The 20,270-nt window shown below is 37.8% G+C and overlaps 1 protein-coding gene across 11 annotated transcripts in view; it reads right to left on the bottom strand.

The window, feature by feature from the left end:
* Nucleotides 1-20,270, bottom strand: part of MGAT5 (alpha-1,6-mannosylglycoprotein 6-beta-N-acetylglucosaminyltransferase) — a 330,522-nt gene that overhangs the window by 97,334 nt on the left and 212,918 nt on the right. For all 11 annotated transcript variants that reach the window (XR_010150065.1, XR_010150064.1, XR_010150066.1 and 8 more), the window contains 4 exons: nucleotides 19,269-19,430; nucleotides 15,964-16,133; nucleotides 12,657-12,791; nucleotides 7,783-7,916 (listed from right to left, as the gene is read on the bottom strand). Coding sequence is in view for 8 of the 11 variants with exons in the window: in XM_009443346.5 (XP_009441621.1) it covers nucleotides 7,783-7,916; nucleotides 12,657-12,791; nucleotides 15,964-16,133; nucleotides 19,269-19,430 (601 nt within the window). In the remaining 3 variants the exon portion in view is untranslated. The remainder of the gene's footprint in view (nucleotides 1-7,782; nucleotides 7,917-12,656; nucleotides 12,792-15,963; nucleotides 16,134-19,268; nucleotides 19,431-20,270) is intronic.

Below are 20,270 nucleotides of genomic sequence, written 5' to 3'. Positions count from 1 at the left end.
CCCTGGGAAGACACAAGAAAGTAAGATGAGGCCACTGGCCTAAAGAAGTTTCTACAATCTTAAATTTGTACAACAGTCTCCTTCCCTACATTGTTGCATGGATTAAAAACATAATAGGCAATATTGTTCATTCTAGTTTAATTCTATCAATAAAAGACTTTCTGAATGCCTACTATGTGCCAGCCACTCTTCAGGAAGTTAGAGTTCCAGCAATAAACAAAGCAGCTAAAATTCCTGCCATTATATGTCTCAGATTCCAGGGAAGGAAAAAGAAAATAAAAATAAGTGAAACATAAATACTGGGTAGCAATAAAGTCATGGAGGAAAATAAAGCAGGGAAGGGGAGTAGAAAGTTGGGGAAGGAAGGAGTTGCATTTTAAAAGAGGAGGTCACAGTCAGTCTCACTGAAATGATATTTGAATTAAAAACCTGAAGGAGGAGATGGGGAAGTCTAAAAGAAGAATGTTCCAGGAGATGGGACAACCAATGCAAAGGTCCTGAGGGGGAGTGTGCCTATTCTACTCAAGAAACAGCAAGGAAGTAGAGAGAAATGAGCAAAAAGCCGCGTAGTAAGCGACAGGGTCTTGAGGACCCTGGGAAAACTTGCCTCTAGTTGCCACAACTAGGATGTTCCCCACCTCTGCATTCAAATTTTCCCTACTCCATTCACCTGGGTCTGTAATTTTTAAAGTGGAAGTATGAGAAAGTCTTATTTTTGCGTACCTCCTGACTCTACCGAAAGTAAGCTTCTGGAGAACAGAGACTTAGACATCCCACAGATGGTCAGGAAACACACACTGTTCAGTGGATAAAATCGACAACCTAATAAAGATTCCAATCTAACTCCTAAACTGACGCTCATAAGGAACAAGAAAATACTTAGGCTTAGTCAGCTCTGTAGCCTTTACTAAGGAGCGCCTTACAAGGATTTAGGAAAGAGGAGGAGGGGGTAAAAAGAAAAAAAAAAAAATCAAAGAAGTGGAAGGTGAAATGGGAAAGTTCTAAACACCTCCAGAATCCCCCATCTGCTCTTCTCTCCACTTTGTTATAGCTCCGTCTTTTCTGCTCCAAATTTCCACAAGTACCAAGAAATGCTGAATATTCTCTAGTCTTGACTATACAGAATGTGAGCACCCAGAAGGCAAATTCTTGTGTGTCTTCACATTGTGAATGATAGCCAAAATGTTGCAGGTACTTAACACATACACGCATAAATAAAATAAAATAAAATAAATAAAACTATACGAACATAGTTTGCTCAGGCAATGTAGTAAATGCTCTATGGTAATGATATGAAAAGTGAGGCTGTTAAGCAGAACTGATTTCAAAGGTTATTGAAATTTTTGTAGGATATAAAAATAAGGTCTGAGATCTGAAACCAGGGATGGGCTATCTTGTAATGCCTGCTATTGCTACTTTCAGCCATCGACTCTAGGGAAAGAGAGGAAAAAACTCAATTAGATAAAGATGATTTACCACTGCCAATGTTTTTATACAAGCCAGACGAAGTTGTAAATGTGGGTGTGCTGCAGATAATTAGAGCTATCCAAATACCGGAAAATTTACAGTGCAAGTCATCAATTTTAGAGCTTTCTCTTCTAAATGGTAAAGGCAAATGCCTTCGCTCTTATTTTTCTGTGCGGGCAGATTTCTTGCATTTATTTACTGAGATATAATGCATCTTGTTTGAGACTGTCAAAAATAAAAGATCGCCTTCAGAAATTTAAAACAAGCCGTATGCATAGTTAAATAATACGTAAATATAAGCCAAGCCAGGTACCTGGCAACCATAAAAAAAGCATCAGTTAAGTCTCAACAAGAAATAACAAAAGCATCCCCAAATAACTATGACTTAGGAACTAGCCACTTGAGTGTAGAAGAGTCTTGGACACAATGGTTTTCAAATCTGAGTAGAGTCTTGAAGGAAAAAAAAAGATGATATATTAAGTGGAAAAAAGGAAAACACAAAATTTTAGTACGTATGTGACAAGTATGTAAAACTACACTTGTGAAAAAGATAAAAGTTACATCAGGGTTAGGGGAGCCTTTTTCAGTGGGAGGAAGTCTTTCCCTGTTTTTGTAATTGGGTTACATTTCTTTATAAATTTGATTGGAAAATTGGAGGAAGTCACTTACATAGAGTTTTAAAGAAAAAATTAAATTTTGCTTCTCAGGGACCAGCAGGCTGTTTGGTGAGACTGGGGCCAGGACCTGGGGAGGAATATGGTCGGGAGTTGAGGCCAGAGAGCCTAAGGTCTTGAATACTTTGCTGTGGAGTTTGAAAATGATCCCATGTCGTCTGCAAAATGTGGCACATATACACCATGGAATACTATGCAGCCATAAAAAATGATGAGTTCATATCCTTTGTAGGGACATGGATGAAATTGGAAACCATCATTCTCAGTAAACTATCGCAAGAACAAAAAACCAAACACCGCATATTCTCACTCATAGGTGGGAATTGAACAATGAGATCACATGGACACAGGAAGGGGAATATCACACTCTGGGGACTGTGGTGGGGAGGGGGGAGGGGGGAGGGATAGCATTGGGAGATATACCTAATGCTAGATGACGAGTTAGTGGGTGCAGCGCACCAGCATGGCACATGTATACATATGTAACTAACCTGCACAATGTGCACATGTACCCTAAAACTTAAAGTATAATAAAAAAAAAAAAAAAAGAAAAAAAAAAAAAAAAAAAAAAAAAGAAAATGATCCCATGGACAAAAGGAAGGCACTGCAGTCTCTGAGGAGAAATAGCCTGATCCAAGCTGAGCTTTCAAGAGCTGGTTTTTGTGGTTGGAAAGCCTTAGTGCCTAGTTCAGAGGTCATTTTAGCATGCGGACAGGAGGAGTGAGCAGGAATGGGGGCCTAGAAGGAGGAACAACCAGACTTACCAGATTCCTGGGGAAAACCCAACACTTAATAGATCTAATCAAATGGCCTTAGTATTGTCTGGCCACCAGTCCCTCCAGAAGCTGCTTAGGAAGGTGTCAGGAATAGTTTATGTGGACACCACCTAAAATGCCTAACTGCAAAGAGAACACATGACGACGATGGTGCCAGTGAACCTCTGAGACTGGGGGCAAAATAATACAGAAATGCAAGGTTTTTCAACTTGTAGAAACCCCACCAACTTAGGAAACGAGTTAGAGGAGAAACAGAAGGAGCCTTAAAGTGAGACGTGTACCATGAATATTTAAGAACGCAAACACATTCCGGTCCAGCGTATTTCATTTCACTCTTCCTCAAGATGCATCCCAATGGTGTATTTTTCTTTATCTTCCCACTGGGTTCGTTTGGACTGGCCTTCCCCACGCTCTCTGTCTGCACATGAACCACAATACTGCTACATCTTACTATAAGGCAGCTAGTCCTGAAGACTTGGTTCCTCAAGTATAGCACTCTATTTCTGCAGTCTCCAAACTTTTCATTGTGCATTCCATCAGTAGAACACAATCTAAGCACACAGGAACCTGAGTACATCCTCAGTATATGTGCATATTTATACAGAAATTATATAATGATTACTATCCAGCTCATATATTAAGCACTAGTATTTGTTTCACTTTTGAAAAATTAACAAGAAATAAATATAAGTTTTGATATTCAAAGGAACGGTATTTCTCTTCAGACCGCTAAAATAGCCACACTGACCCAAAAGGTAAAGGAATGGAGGGCTCTATGGGAAGGACCTAGCTGGACTGGACTCCAGGCCTTTGTCACATGGGAAGAAAGGGACCCTCTTGCAAGCATGCATCCAAGTTCACTGTGGGCAGGCGCTGGAAAACAGAGTGTAGGAGCTATTTTTTGTTGTTGTTGTTGCAAATTTTCCAGCTCAGACACATCTCAATAGGATAAAGGTATCAAACTGCTTTATTTCTCTATTCATTTCCATATTTCCTCCATTCAAGTCAGCCTCGTCCATGAGAAAGTTTTCCATCAACCTGTTACTTGATGGATTTAGCGACCACTGATGATGACTGTTTTGCTCTACTGTCTCATCAGGAGTTTTATAACGCTCATTTTCTAATTCATTCCTTTTGCATTTATTAGTTGTGATTTCTCCATAATTAATGACTTTCTCTCATCAACTATTTGATTATCTTCAAATACAATTTGTGCTAGAAAGGCATGATCAAAGCTGAATTCTTTCACTTTACTTTTTACAGTAATGAGGTAGTATCCTAGCAATTTGCAAAGGTGACCCACTACACTTTGTGGAGTTTTCTTGGTTGGTGTATCATTCCGGAATCTAGAATCTTTAGGTACTGTCCTCTTTTTGTATACTAAACATCGTGGTTCCTACAACATACCCATAACAGTTTCAAGTAACAATATAAATATTTCCCACTACAACTGTATAGTCAAAAGATTGTCTTTTAAAGCCACTTAAGTAATAATCTTCTCTGTATGAGAGGTTAACACCAACCTCACGCGTACAGCTAGGTTTGTCTCTATCTGTTTTCAATTTTTAGTGAATGCTTTTCTTTTTTATTTGAATTTTTATTGTGGTAAAAAACAAATAACACTAAATTTACCATCTTAACCTTTTTTAAGTGTTCAGTAGTGTTAAGTATATTCACACTGTTATGCAAGAGATCTTCAGAACTTTTTCATCTTGTAATACTGAAACCCCATAGCCATTAAACACTAATTCCTCCTCCCAACTTGGTAACCACCTTTCTGCTTTCTGCTTCTATGATTTTGACTACCTTAGATACTTTACGAGTGGAATCATATGGTATTCATCCTTTTGTGACTAGCTTATTTCGCTTAGCATAATATGCTTGAGGTTCATCCATGTTGTAGCATATGACAGGATTTCCTTCCTTTTTAAGGCTAAATAATATTCCATATGTATGTATACTACATTTTCTTTATCCACTTGTGTGGATGGACATTTGGGTTGCTTCTATCTCATGGCTATTAGGAATACTACTGCAGTGAACATGAATGTGCAAACACTTTTTCGAGATCTTACTTTGAATTCCTTAGAGTATTTCTCTTTTTAAATTAGGTAAAACATTTACATGGTCCTAAAGTCAAAATAGGGAACATTAAGAGACATCACCCTTCTAGCCCCATCCCTGGATACCTTTATCCAATGGGAATCACTTTATCCAATGGCAATCATTTTTATTAGTTTATTTATCCTTTCATTGTTTCTTTTGGAAACATAAGTTCATTCATATATACTAACATGACCACACACACTCTTCCTTTGTATCTGACATATATAAAAGGGAGTAGCTCTACATTGTCCTGCACGTTGGCTCTTATCACTTAAAATATCCTAGACATGCCCCTCCTAGAATGAAAGCCTTCCTCATTTCTTTTTATAGCTATGTAGTACTTCACTCTATTAATGGACCATATTATTCACTCAGTCTCCTATGATGATTACTTGGGTTGTTTCTTGTTGCTTCCTATTACAACTAGTGCTGCACTAAATGCCCTTGAGCACATGCCACATCTTGATTTTGCTCATTATCTTTGGGATAGATTCATATATATGAGGTGCTTAGTTGAAGAAAGAAAATGCAGAGGCGGTTTTGCTAGATCCTGACAAACGCCATCCCCACTGGGGTAGTACCATGCTGCATTCTAACCACTAGGGTTGAAGAGGGCTGGTTTTGCTCACTGCACCATCAGAATAGCTATGCTGTTTAACTTTTGCATTTCTGCCAATCTGTACATGGGACGTGGTATCTTGGTGCAGTTTAAAAATGCATTTCTCTTACTGTGAGTGAGGTTAACATCTTTCCATATGTTCAGAGCAGTAAATTTCTCTTTCCTCTAAACTGTTAATAGCCTTTTCCCATTTTTCTGTTGGAACATGGAACTTTTTCTTCTCAATTTTTATATGTATGTATGTATATATAAGGGTCTATGTTAGTAATTTAGCTCTCTGTGACATGATTTGCTTATGATGTTACTGGTTGTTGTTTTGCCATACAGGTTCTTCTTTTTTTAAAATATAGTCAAGCATATCAATTTTCCCTGATTTCTGCTGAATTCTGAGTCATGGTTAGGAAACTTATTCCCTTCCCAGATTAATAGAAATTAATCCATGTTTTTGTCTTCAGTTACATTTTAAGCAGTGAACTTCTTTCAATTTAATCAACCAATACTGCTGAAATTCTCCATCCATGGAGAACAAAATAGGTTTGCAGGACTCTGAATTCCAATATTCTAAAATAGAACTTTATGTTTTCTAGGAAAAAAGAAACCTCTCTTCTCTACTCCCTGGAAACTCCATCTCTTGTAGGGCACACGCCTGCCATATCACCCAGCGGTTTTAGTCACTTTGAACACAGTTAATGTTTTATTTCACTTGGTTTAACACATAGGTCACTTCTTAGGCTATTCTGTGCCATCTCATCCCATCCCTCAAAGTTACACAGCAAAGTCAAACCAGAGGCAAACTCTGAGCATCCTCACCATACTGAAAGCCATCTGTTATCTAATGTGCCAAAAATCAATTTGCCCCATGAACTGTGCCCCAGGGACAGTGTGTAATAGCAGGATGATACAGCTCCATGAACAATAATGTTTATGAAGCATACAACACACCTTCACAAATCTGAGCTTAATAGAACACTTAAGGATGAGTTGATTTTTAAAATTACTCTCCATTCTTAATTCTCCCTTTTCATGCCTAACACCCAAAGATTAGTCCAATGCATGTGCTGTTTCATTTAGTGAGTGTGAGACAGGGGTCACCTTCAGGTAGCTGCGTACAAGGGGGAGGGGCAACCACATGGGAAGAAGATCAGGAAGGGGTCTTTTGGGTCCTGTTTCCACAAAGCAAACAGATTCATCTCAGAAGTTATAAAGTGGAAACCTCTGGATTAAAATTATCCTGATAATTTTAGAAAATAGGAATTCTCTCATCAACCAAATTATCTCATGTGGCCTTTCACTTCTGGAATAGGACTTCATCTCATTACTAAGGACTACTGACTTATAAAATAAATTCGTTTTTGGTACTAACACTATCAAATGTGGTTTTTTGAGTTCACAGTCCTCAGCTAATTAGAAATGAGGCCAGTGCCAAGTAAACAGAAAGCAGCAGGAAGAAATGGTAAAAGTGGGAAAATAACCCTATAGAAACAGAAAATGTCTAAGAGCCTAGCATCTGTGGTCAGTTAATTCATCATCATTTGGTGTGCTGTTCTTACTATATCGGCTCATGAAATAATCACTGCTGCTGAAAACAATGATACCAAGTCAGTAAGAGAAGATAAAATTTCATTCTGGGCCTAGGATTGAAAAAAATCAGTAAAATACAAAACTGAGTTTAAAACAGCTCCATTTTTAAAAAGCTATTTTTTTCTTTAAAAAGTTTGATGCTTAAATAATTAAGGTTTAATTATGTGGAAAATAGATCTGCATGAAAGACTTCACCTCTCATTAGTGACAAAGTGTACCCTAAATAGCATCCATGTGGCATAAAATGTGTTTAGTGCCTGCCAATCTAAAGTAACTGCAAAGTCCTTTCCCAAATAGTTTCTAAAGATACTTTGTATTGAACATTTTTTCTCCAGAACATTTTCAAGGCTTTTCAAAAAATATTCATGTGGCCTTTCGATTTCAACTAAAAAACAAAAACAAAAAAAACAAATACAGTAATTCCCAAGGAAAAGGTTCAACAGCACACACTTCTACAGCTAATGGTCCTGAGAATCATAACCCAAAATAGATGGTGGCTAATTTTGCCATCTATCTTTGGTGGCATTCTGGAAAGCATACATGAAACAGGAATACTCACGGAACATGGTATAAAACTGCTGAGGGTTCAGATTCCATTTTCCCCAAGGGGTCTTGTGGCCTTTCGATTGGGCATAATTTGCATGATTAAATTCGGGTTCAGTACCAAATGAATCAAGGACTCGGAGCATGCACCTGAAAGTAAAAAGCAATGTGTTGAACACTACATACTTGCCCCCAAAGTTGAAAAGGTAAAAGCTCTAACCCTTCCTTCAAGACTACTAAAAATAGGTAAATCATTTTAAATAGAAGCAGGACCAGACAAGAATTGTGATGTTTTAGAATAGCTTGTGTACCGAACATCTACTTGTGTCACTTTAGAGTCTGAGACATCACACAGCAGATACGATTTGCTTCAGATCGGGTAACTAATTACAGAAGATCATTCAACTACCAGCAAAATAAAAAGTTCTATGAAAGCTTGAACTGGGGACTGCCATGTTCAATGCTGTACCCCCAGCACCTAGCCAGAGCTGAGCACACAGTAGGTGTCTAATCAACTGATGCCAAAGAAACAGAGCTACCATCTATAGAGGTCTCATTCTGCTTAAAGCATATGACACGTGTTATCTCTAGGAGCAATCATTCAACATTTTCATCAACTGGAGTATTTGACTTTACATTAAGCTTAGAATCTCATTCAATAGGCAATGGTATTCTTTTATATATCTGATAGTAATAGAACTTTATTTGCTTTCTCCTAGAACTTGAAGATACAAGTGAAAATGTTTTGTTTACTATTCCACCAAAGCCATAAAACAGGGCCAAATCTGGTCTACCGCCTATTTTTGTACGGTCTGTGAGCTTAGAATAATCTTTACATCCTTAAATGGTTTTTAAAAAATATTTTGTGACATGTACAAATTACATAAAATTCCAATTTCCATGTTCGAAAATAAAAATTGTACTTGAACGCGGCCACACCCTGTTGTTGACCTATTCTCTATGGCTGCTTTCATCCTGCAACAGCACAGCTAAGTAGCTGCAGCGACGCATATATGGCTCAAAAAGCTTACAATGTTTACTGGCTGGCTCTTTTCAGAAAGTTTTCTGACCACTGCTCTAGAGTGCACGAAGAGCAACCAATTGGAAGAAAGGAATCAATCCTAAAACAAAATTTATTGATTTTGGTAATATTTCATCACTGACTTTCAAAATATTTGATGTAAATTAAACTTGAGGATGGCCAATAAAAGCAGCTCTATTTTCTATTATGTATCAGTAATAACTTCTGAATAACTTTTAGAAGACTAAGAAGCATAAAAGTAAAGATTGAAACCCACATTTTAGAATCAGATGATGGCAATGACTTTTAAAAATCTGGCTCAGTTTTTTCCTACTATCAGAAAAGCATTCTTTCAACTTTTATTTTCACTTCAATGTATGATTCAGGGGGAAAAATCCAAACATGAGAATGGACTTTTTAGGAAGTATACTCATAAATTTTCATTTCTGTGTGCTAGTTTTGTCATTAGAGATCACTACCATTCGTCAAGGCCAGGAAGTGAAGAAAAGAAAGGCAGGCAGGCCACCACCACAAGTCAAATACAAGCTAACCACAGGAGGAATTTCCCTGTCTTAGATTCTTGTGTGGCTCTCACGGAATATGCTCTCATCATAGTGGCAGTTTTCACAGTATCATCAAAGATATGTCATTGGCCTCGTGGCCGATAGGTGGGCAGAAATAAAGCCCACAGTCCCGAAAAAAGAAAGCTAGGGACCCAAGGAACTGATCAGTGTTTGTTTTCGTTGCTCTTTGAATAGCTCAGAGCATCCCTTTCCACTTCTTAATAAAACATACCCATTTCTTAACTTATATTTTTCCGTTTAAAAAAAGATGTACAAGGAACTGGTTTGAGCCACTATATATTCTTCTGCAAAAGCTGGCAGTGTTAATGGTGGCAGCTCTGCAGGTCACTGCAAAAAGTGGGAGGAGAGGACAGGACCCACGCTGATTTGTGGGGCTGGGGAATGCTCCACTCCTACCAAAGAACCAGAGCTGGGATTCACCAGCACTACTTTGTGAGTCAAAGATTACAGCACTCTGTGCAGGCAAAGCAGGGAGAAATGGGCCACTGTGGTCATGTGGAGCCTTGGCTTGAAGGCTCAGCTTCTTTCATTTATTGGCAATTGACTCCAACAGTCTACAGCCGTCTTTGGTATCTGGTGGATTTGTTCCAGGACCCCTGCGGACACCAAAATCCAAGGATACTCAAGTCCCTTATATAAAGTGGTATAGTACTTTCACATAACCTATGCACATCCTCTCATATTTAAATCATCTCTAGATTACTTATAATGCCTAATATCATATTTGTATTTTTATTGTTGTATTATTATCTTTTTCCTTCAGATATTTTTGGTCTGCGGTTGATCCGTTGATGTGGAACTCATGGATATAAAATGCTAACGATATACGCTTCTCTAGCTTTGGCTAGTGACATTTTTAACTTTGAAGTTTTATTATTGTTATCTTTGATTTGGGCAATTAAAACAAATCCTGATGAGTAAAGTTGTCTGCTAAGGGCCTAACTCCTGAAAGCCCGGACTTTGCACAGCGCCTAGATGTAAGCTATGCGGCATTGGGCTCTTCCTGAAAGAGGAATGGAATGATCGGATGTCTCTCAGAAATTTATAATTCGACATCCTTTTACTTGAGGCTTTGGCTTGGGAATTGCTTTTCTAGCTTATCTAGGTTTAATTTATAAAGCACAGACAGGACACTGGACTTGGTCTATGACATGGAAGGTTTGACATTACAGTTTTCCTTCTTCAATCACATCCTGCATCTGTGTGTTTTGCAACTATTTTTATAATGTGCTGCTAATATTTATGTCTTCCCTCTAATGTCTCTGTGTCTGGAGCATCATAGGCAGACTAATGACTTAAAAAGATGTTTGTTTTGATGCCCAAGGCAGCTCGCCTTCCTGTAACAGGGATCGCAGCAGCCATGCCAAGTAACTCCTAGAAACTTCTCTTTGCTCTCAGCCACACTACTATGAAATGGATGTTCAGGAGCTCCTTGCATTCCCTAATTTCTAATCTGGTGTTTGACATAAAACATGGCATATCTTGGACTACTTGCAGTTTACTTTCTTGTATGTCCTTCAACAAAGGCCTTGTAGGAAGTAAAATGCGTATGAGCTTTGCAGTACCTAGCAGAATACTAGTTGTGTGTAGGCATTTAATATATGTTTAATTGAATTTCCTAGGTCCCTACGTAAATTGGACAAAATTTACAATTATTTTTCCAAGACCAACTGGCCTCAAGGGTTTGTTGCTAATTGAAAGATCAGATAACAGCAATACATTTAATGGAATACATTCCATTAAATTTCTGATTTTTAAAAGGGAAAATTTTAAATTTTCCCTGACAATTTCTAATTTTTAAAAGGGAAAGAAATCAGCTAGAAACTTCCAAGAGGATCTGAGTAGGCTTTTAATGGAATCTTTGCTTCATCATACCACAAAGACTGCAGAGCTAAAGCACTAACAGACCTCCTGCCAGGTAATATCACTAACATAGATGATTTATTAAAGAAAGGCAGATAAACATTACACTCATCCATAAAACCCCCTCTGAGATGGTGCCTTTTCATCCAACAAGAAATCAAATACCAATCAATGGTGACCATTTTAATAACAAAATTATCCTTTTTTAATTCACCTAAACAGTACCACTGAGAATATTTTTCCATCCAAAGAACTCTTCTTAACAGCGAGGATATGTGAGTCAAGGGAAGCCTATACCATGTAGATTCCTTTGCACATTTATCAGATGTCTGCCGTTTACAAAATGGTAGAAAACAACAGCTCTACTTGGGTCAAGATTTCAAGAAACAAGCCAAAAACCAGAAAAACACCTCATGCAAAAGGTAGAGCACTATCTTGGCCCGCAGCAAGTTTTTAGTTTTGCTTTTTTTATATTTATGTGCCATTTACATTGTTAAATATATTTAAGTTTATTCACCTTTTAAAATTGATTTTTTAAAGGAAACTTTTAAAGACCATAAATAAAACCCAGTATTGACTGCCATAAATGCAAGATAACAACAACAAAAAAAGCATATAACCTTTAGGAAGTATTTTACAATTCAGAATAGATACTTTTGCCTGCTGAATGCTGAGACTCACAGCTACTCTCACATTGTTAAAAATGCATGTGTTAAAAGTAGTGTCGGACACAGAGTAGCATCAAACTACACCTTTTCTCAAAAAGACTGAAAGAAAATTGAAAAATTAATAAATTTCGTTATATAATTCATTGTGATTTAGTGCCATGTTTGTATACCAGGTAAAAGCATTTCAAATACTAAATCGTGGTCCCAAACCCACACTCAGGCAAACACTGAGCTACTCTACTAAATAATAAAGACTGCACAGAGTACACATGTACCACAGACATACTAATCTTAATGGGCTTATCTTAAAAAGTGCAAGACCCTAGCATTCAGATAACGTATTCCCAGATTTCCCTTCCAGGAATGACAAGAATACTGATGAGGTAAAGGGTAAGAAAAGCGAATCATGATCTAAAACCCACGGAACACAAGAAATGACACTGTACATATTTTATCAAAATTGTTATTTGATTAAATAGATGACACTGGCATACGCATACTGAGAGGAAGGCTAAGTATTAATATTAGTCAAGGTAGAAAGGAGGTTGACACTTGTTTTCCAAGAAACCAATGAAAATAACGAATAGCCATAGAAAGTACAAAGTCACTGAGAATCTGAATTTCAATTACGAATGAGCAACACTCCATACAGCTGAAAAGATACTATTTGATAAGCTTTTTCTACCCACAACCATGCAACCTTTGTTAAGGAGGGGAAAAAAAACCTTAAGTCAGAACACCATGTAGCACTTACTGGTAATGAACCCAGGATGGTCCAAGAGTTTTCTTGAATTGAGCAAGTCCTACAATATCAATGTAAATGAGCTCAACAATTCTGTCTCCTACAGTTGGGCAGCCAGATCGGTTTCCTACAACCTTCTTCATGATTCTAGAGAAACGGCAAAAGAGAGGGGAGAAAAAAGAGAAAAATCATTTACTTAAAAGGTAATAAACTTGGCAAATTTAATGGGCAAATGCCACCCCAAAAATCCTTTTTAGAGATGGCAGCATGGCCCTTTCAAATCTGCTACCTATATAAATTATTTCCATCCATTAAGGCCAACCCAGTACCCTGATTCTGACTCTTGCAAAAGCAAATGGTGGCATATAAACACAGTCTTTGAAATCAAGGAAGATATGGGTCTGACTCCATCACTACTATGTAGCAGCTGTGAGACCTTAAACAAGTTACCTAACCTCTCTCAATCTCTTTGCTCATCTTCCAGAAAACAAGGACTGGATACAAAGAACATTGGATACCAGTCTCTCAGGGGTTCTTCACAATGAGATATTGAAAAGAAAGTGCCTAATGAATACCAGATACTCAATAACTTAGTTTTCTCCCCCAGAGCCTGTTCTTACCGCTTAGCACCCTTACTAACCTTCCCCTCCCCTTTTTCTAAATGTCTTCAATTTCTAGCCTCTATAGTATTAACTTCTTTCTACCTGCCTCATACTGTTCCTTAACTTTTTCTCTTATGTCAAATTTTTCCTCCTCGCTTGACCATATTACAGAACTAGCACTATGGTTTATAGTTTTTTTTTAATCACCCTTTCCCCCACCCATGCATCCATCCACACAAAACCATACTTGCGCTCAGAGCGTGACGATGTACTTGATTGGTAGGCCAACTTCATGTGTAGGAACGAGTCAGTGCTAACCCTACTGCCATCCACTCACTAATCAGTCACCACTGTTGCTTATCTGCAACACCCCATGATAATCCTTCACCAAATTATGGATATCCTGCTTCAAAGGACAAGAGTCACAAACAGGACTCTGCTTGACAGCTCTGTACTACCACCATATCAGCCACCCTTCTTCCTCTCCCCTGTTTAAGAAAGAACTAGGTTCTGCAGAACCAGTTTCCTCCCAAGAGTCAGAAAACCCTTTCTGTTAAGGGCCAGACAGTGATTATCTTCATCTTTGCAGGCCATACATTTTCAGTCACAACTGGCCCATTCTCCCATTGTGGAATGAAGACAGCTATATATGATACGTAAACAATAGGCATGGCTGTGTTCCCATGAAACTGTATTTACAAAAAAAGACAGAGGGCTGATTTGGCCTGCTGAGCCATAGTTTGCTGATCTCTGGTCCACCCCATGTTCAGTGTTTCCCAAACTTGTCTGTATAATGAAATTACCTGGAGGCATCACAAAATACTTATGGCTGTGTCCTACCCCCAAGGGTTGTGATCTAATTAGCCTATAGCATGGTCTATGGGATTTTTAAAAGATCCCCCAAAGTTAAAAAATAAATACAAAGATCTCCAGGTGGTTCTAACGTACAGATATATTTAAAGACCACTGCTCTATACTGCTTCCACAATTATCTTCTTAAATAAAACACATCTAGCCCTGACCCCAGTGTGCATAAAGACTACTAGAATTAAGTCCTCACTTAACATCATCAATAGGTTCCTGAAAACTGGGACTTTAAACAAAACAACAGATAGCAGGCCCTCCAATAAAGTCATTTCCTTCAAATCACTGGTTATAATGTTGATGAAAAAAATTGGTTTCATTTTACATAATTTCATTTATAGTCCTAGTTTCCAAGAACCTATCAACGATGTTAAGTGAGGACATACTGAACAAATTTTCCCTTGACCATCAAATTCAGTCTCTGACTGATAAATCCCTAACATGCCTTTCCTGACCTCCCCAGGCAGTACTTGTCCCTGGTACTACCACGGCACTCCATTTATTTACCTACCCACTCATTCATTCACCTATTTATTCCTTCGCTCATTCATTCTATAAAAAGTTATGTGAGTACTCATTACTTGCTAGGCACTATCTAGGTGCCCACTACACAGTGACAAACGATACTCAGTTTTCTGCAATCCCAGTGCTTACATTCTAGCATCCACGTACACCTCAATTAGCACCAATAGAACTGGAATTTGTGTAATTATTTTTAATATATTAGTTGTAATTATCAAAAGATTGGCAGCAAGATCCTTGACCACAAGCTGGCCATCTCTGTATGTCCGACACCAAAACTAGCCTACAGAAGACACCAGATGAGTGACTGCTAACTGTATAAATGCAGCCACTTTGTAGGTTGTGTATCCAATTTTTTTTTTTTTTTTATTAAGACAGAGACTTGCTCTGTCACCCAGGCTGGAGTGCAGTGGCATGATCTCGGCTCACTGCAGCCTCTGCCTCTCGAGTAGATGGGACTACAGGCATGGGCCACCACACCCGGTTAATTCTTGTATTTTTAGTACAGACAGGGTCTCACCATGTTGGCCAGGTTGTTCTTGAACCCCTGGCCTCAAGTGATCTACCTACCTTGGCCTCCCAAAGTGCTGGGAGCCACCATATATTGTTTTAACATGTCTCTCATCTCAATGAGCTCTAGAATGTTCATTCAAGGTATTCCTTCTGGAAATATATGACATATAGCAACATGGCAACTTGACTGTTGGGTGGGAAGTCTCCATGGGCAGTAATCCTAAGTGACTGCAGGGGATGGAAGCGTCCCTGCTCAGCCAGCTATGCCAATATAGAAGGGATTACAGGAGGGCTGGAGCTAGAAGCAAATTTCAGTGAAATGAAAAACCCAAGTAGAGTTAACAGACTCAGCTGAAAGTTGGCTAATTGAAAAAGGATCAGCTCAGGGCTTTCAGGAAATTTATTCTATCCAAATTGAATTACAAACAGGAACCTGCCCTGTTTCAAGATTTAGCAAGATTGATGTTGAGTAGGCAGTGGTATGAATTTCAGCAAGAGACAGGGAATTAGGAAAGTCAATAATGTTTTGTGCTACAGATGTTGGAAGCACCTGTAATAGCAAAGAATAAGCTCCTTAGTTTGAATTTTCTGGCATTCATTTATGAAGCCTCTGGAGCCTTCAGTGACAATGAAAACATATTATCCTTTTCACAGTGTATGTATTTAGCTCCTGAAAATAATCTTCTTATCTCCTGTTTAGTGAATTATCACTTTCATTTTCCTCGACAAAAAATTATACACTAATAGAGGTAATACTTTAAGAGTTTACAATTTCTGTTTTGTATTCTGATTTTAAAATTGAAAAGTAATCTCCTTACTCCTTGAGCTCAGCCAGTGAAGCTGAAATCCTAATGTCATGGCCCAGTAAGTACAGAGATGTAATTAAATCACTCCACTGAACTAATTCACCAAGAGGGCCACCACTGAAAGCTGTCTCTGCAATCTTAAATCCAGATTCCTTGGTCAGGAGTCCCAGGTGAACGAGGACCTGGAAAACAAAGAGGCATATACTGATTCACACTGAACCACATACAAAAGGCACAGTAATGCGCCAAGAAATGATTGACCAATCCCAAAGTCATGTTTACATCCTAACAAAATCAAAGGGTGGGGAATGCTGTTTTTCTAGAAGGTACAAAGGAAGGAAATCATTTTTCATTGTGGTTTTAGAGAAACAAAATCACTGCAGCCCTTGGTATGGCTATGAGTACAAGGTATGGACAGATAATTCCACCTTTTAAAAGCACAGTGTATTTGTAAAATCGGGATTAAAGGAAGGTAAGACAGGACAGTATTTTCTAACACTATTGGTCTTTTATCTACAGCTAAAATACTTCTAACCTCTTACCATGGAAAATTTCAAACACATGGAAAGGCAAACATGACAATATAGTCACAATTATTAATGCATATTTAATCTATACCCCCATTTTCTCCCAACCCCTCTAGATTATCTCAAAGCAAATTCTAGACATATCCTTTCATCTGTAAATATTTCGGTATGTATCCCTAAAAGGAACAAACCTTCACTTGAAAAATATAACTTGAACATCACTATTATCCCTAAAAAACCTAGTAATTCCTTAACATCATCTGATATCCAGTTAATATTCATACTTCTTCAACTGCCCTTTATTTTTTCTAAATGCACCTGTGTGATTCAAGAGTCAGAGAGCGTACGTAATAATTGCCTCATATGTCTCTTAGCCTCATAGGAAACAATGTACAGGTGTCTCTGTCTTGGGATGTTAGCAGTCCCGGATGGTCACTAGCTAGATCCATTAATCCATTACGGACTGCAAAATGATGATATTTTACCATTCCTTCTTTGTTTATTAGCTGGAATAATACCTCTCTATAAAGAGAAACTACCCCTCATCAACCATTTGGTCACCCTGAGGTAACTCTAAGGTTTGTAAAGAAGGAGCCTGGTAAATACTTGATTCTTTCTCTTCATTTGCCAGTTTTTCAGAATAATAAACTTGTTCTTTAGCCTACTCTAATGATGATCTATGAGGATTTTTAATTTAAAAAATCATTATGACATCAAAGCATATTTGATATGCTTCAAAATATTGTGGATATTCCTCTCACTGACTATCCAATTGTCCCATCTAGGCCTGTGGTAGGCTATCCAAGCTGGCTCCTAAGTTCTTTTGACACAATCCTAGTCTTCTTTGACAGCTTCTCTGCACATGGGTAGACAGATGTGCCTGACAAGACTGTTGTAGGCTCAACAGGTACAACTTCTGTCTTGGACCTTAATAAGCCATTTTTCCAAGAACCTCTTATACCACTTAGTAGAAACAGCATTTAGAGACTAAAGTGTGGGGCTTAAGGGACTCAATTTTATTACTATTTATAGGCCTGATAGTGGCCCTAGCTAGGAAATTTGTTCTTCCTCAAAGATAGAACAAATCATGAGTTTAGACTGGTGCTTCCAATTCAAACTCAAGGTCATAGTGTTTTTACATAACATCACCAATCCTACCATCCATTAATTCTTCTCTTCCACACTGCAAATCCCACTTCTCAAAGACACTAACATAATTACTCATCTGCTTTACTCCAATGTTCACAATGGATTCAGAATGAGAATATCAATGCTACCACATATTACATGATTAATAAAAATGGTTTTAAGATGTTTTTACAGTTTTTATCCTTTGTGATATCCCATCAGAAGTGTACAGTTTACTGTGTTCTGAAGTCACTAAGAACAGTCTTTTTCTGTGTGCTTCCATCAAAACTGGATGGATATATAGTCAGTTCATTTGTTTTATATTCCTTTTAATTTTTAGTTTTTGGTAATAACATTTTGTTTAACACTTACATAAAATGATTCCAGCATCAAATCTACAAAGTCAGATATATTCAGAAGTCTAGTTTCTATGGCAGTTTCTGTTGCCTCCATGCTAATCCCAACTCCCCTTAATAATTGGACCATTTTTTTCCTTATTGTAGTAAAATTTACCTAACATAAAATTTACTATTTTAATGTATACGGTTCAGTAGCATGACGCACATTCACATTATTGTGCAACCATCATCACCATCTCCTTTATTTTTAATTTTAGTTTATCAAAATAAGAAAAATACGTTTTCAAACTAAGAGCAAGAAGCAAATATATGTATCTGTATATATCTTTATGTATACATAGATATAAATTCCCTCTCTCTCTCAAAAATAATGTAAACTATTCTCTACTTTTCTTCACCTAACAATATATCCTCGAGGTTACTCCACAGGAATATACAGAAAAATTCTTTCTTTCTTTTTACAGCCCACCTGCACATCTGAACACATGCTCTTCCATACACAACCATTTGGTGACAGAATGTGTGGTCCTGTTGTCTCACAAATTCAAGAGATCTAGGCAAAACTGACCTAGCAAACTGTGACTTGGGATCCTGCAAATGTATCTTTATTTTCTTTTTCAAACATATCAAATTAGTTGGATTAGGAATAGCAAACTCATTTTTAAGTTTTTTAGATGTGGGAGCAAATTACTCACTTTGCTCAGTTCTGAAATCAGAACAGTTAATCTAAAGCCAGACCACCAAATCTATAGCTAACAGGGCATAAAGTCTTCTAAGCCCAGGGGTATTCGAGAGGTTTTCCATGCCTCTCCTCATAAACTAGAAAGAAACTGGCTCAAATTTAATCAAATTTCTCTCTCTCTCTCTCCTACGGGCATAAGCAGAAGCACCAACCAGACAGAGTAACAATGAAACTCACTGGCTATCCAAAAGCCAGGGATGAAAAACAACAAAAATACAAAATTTTCATGATGATATAATAGGAAGCTGTCGAAGGTTGGATTCAGGTAAGGAAATGGGGGAAAGTTTCCTGATACCCTGACAAAGACAGGTTCAAAGGAAAAGTCTTACAGGCAGATATTCTGCTTGGCTTCACCCAAGAAACTTGTGCCAGACCCTGCTAAGTGGGAGCATTGTAAGTGGGGAAAGGACAACCCAAAAACAGCTGTACAAGAGACTGAGCAGATTCACCCTAAGGGAATATCATTTGAGATATGACATTTCTCTTAGTCTTGTTTCCAAGCAAAATCAAATTTTAAAAGAAAACTGGCATCTAACTGCACTGAATTAATAAGAAACTCACTTTCTTCCGCTTTCTCTTTTCAAGGTTCTGCTTTTCTGCCAGGGACTTGATTGCTTGGATCCATGCGTCAGCCATTCGCCGGATCCGTAGTCTCATCCACCGGAATTCTTCATGCTTTTTCATCATACTGTAGAGAATATTAAAATCTGTACGAATTTCCGCCTAGCAACAGAAATTTAATAAAATGAATAGAAGATAAAAAGTCAGAAAGCATAATAGTTTTCATGATGTGACATCTGAAAACTTAAAAGGGTTAGTCAATTAAATTGAGAGCTTCAAAAGTAAGTCTTGTCTGCTGCAGCTTTGACTTTAAGGTCCCAGGATTGCAAACTGCTGATCTGCCCAAAGGGACATCATTAAAAAATTAGAAATTGAGAAAAGCAGCACAGGCATTACAAAGCCCTGAGCTATGTTAAAATGCAGTTTTTATAATGAGTATGGTTGATGTACCTTGAAATTCTCAGCACTCAAATTTACTGTTCCACTTGGATCTACCACAGGACAGCAGACTTCTAAGAAAACTGAAGTCAATTCTTAGCAGGCTGTTTGACAACGTGGAAGTTGCCAGAAAGCCTCTTTCTGTCCACAGAGTTAAATAGGGAAATAAATGCTCATCTTCTGGTTTTGTCCCAGTCCAAACAAAAATTCATTGTTTTCTAAGGAATTTAAAGAGCCAAGAATACTACTTTTCTGCCATGAGTGAGAACAATTTAAAATTCCAAACAGAATAACTTAAAAGCCAGGAAGAATATTTTTCCTAATGCTCTGGATAATATAGCTGGATACAACCAGTGATTGGAATAATAGAGAAACATAATAACCAGTATTTATTTCATAGAACATCTCAAACATGCTGAGTCCACCTTTTCAGTAATCACCATAGCTCATTCTGAACACTCATCTCTTTTCCTTCTTTATCCCCCTTTGAGATAGGGTCTCACACTCCCACCCAGACTGGAATGCAGTGGCATAATCACAGCTCACTGGAGCCTTGAACTTGGG

The sequence above is a fragment of the Pan troglodytes genome, chromosome 13 (assembly GCF_028858775.2).
Source record: "Pan troglodytes isolate AG18354 chromosome 13, NHGRI_mPanTro3-v2.0_pri, whole genome shotgun sequence".
NCBI lineage: Eukaryota > Metazoa > Chordata > Mammalia > Primates > Hominidae > Pan > Pan troglodytes.
The sequence above is the reverse complement of the archived record's forward strand: the minus strand, read 5'-3'. Positions and strand labels throughout refer to the sequence as shown.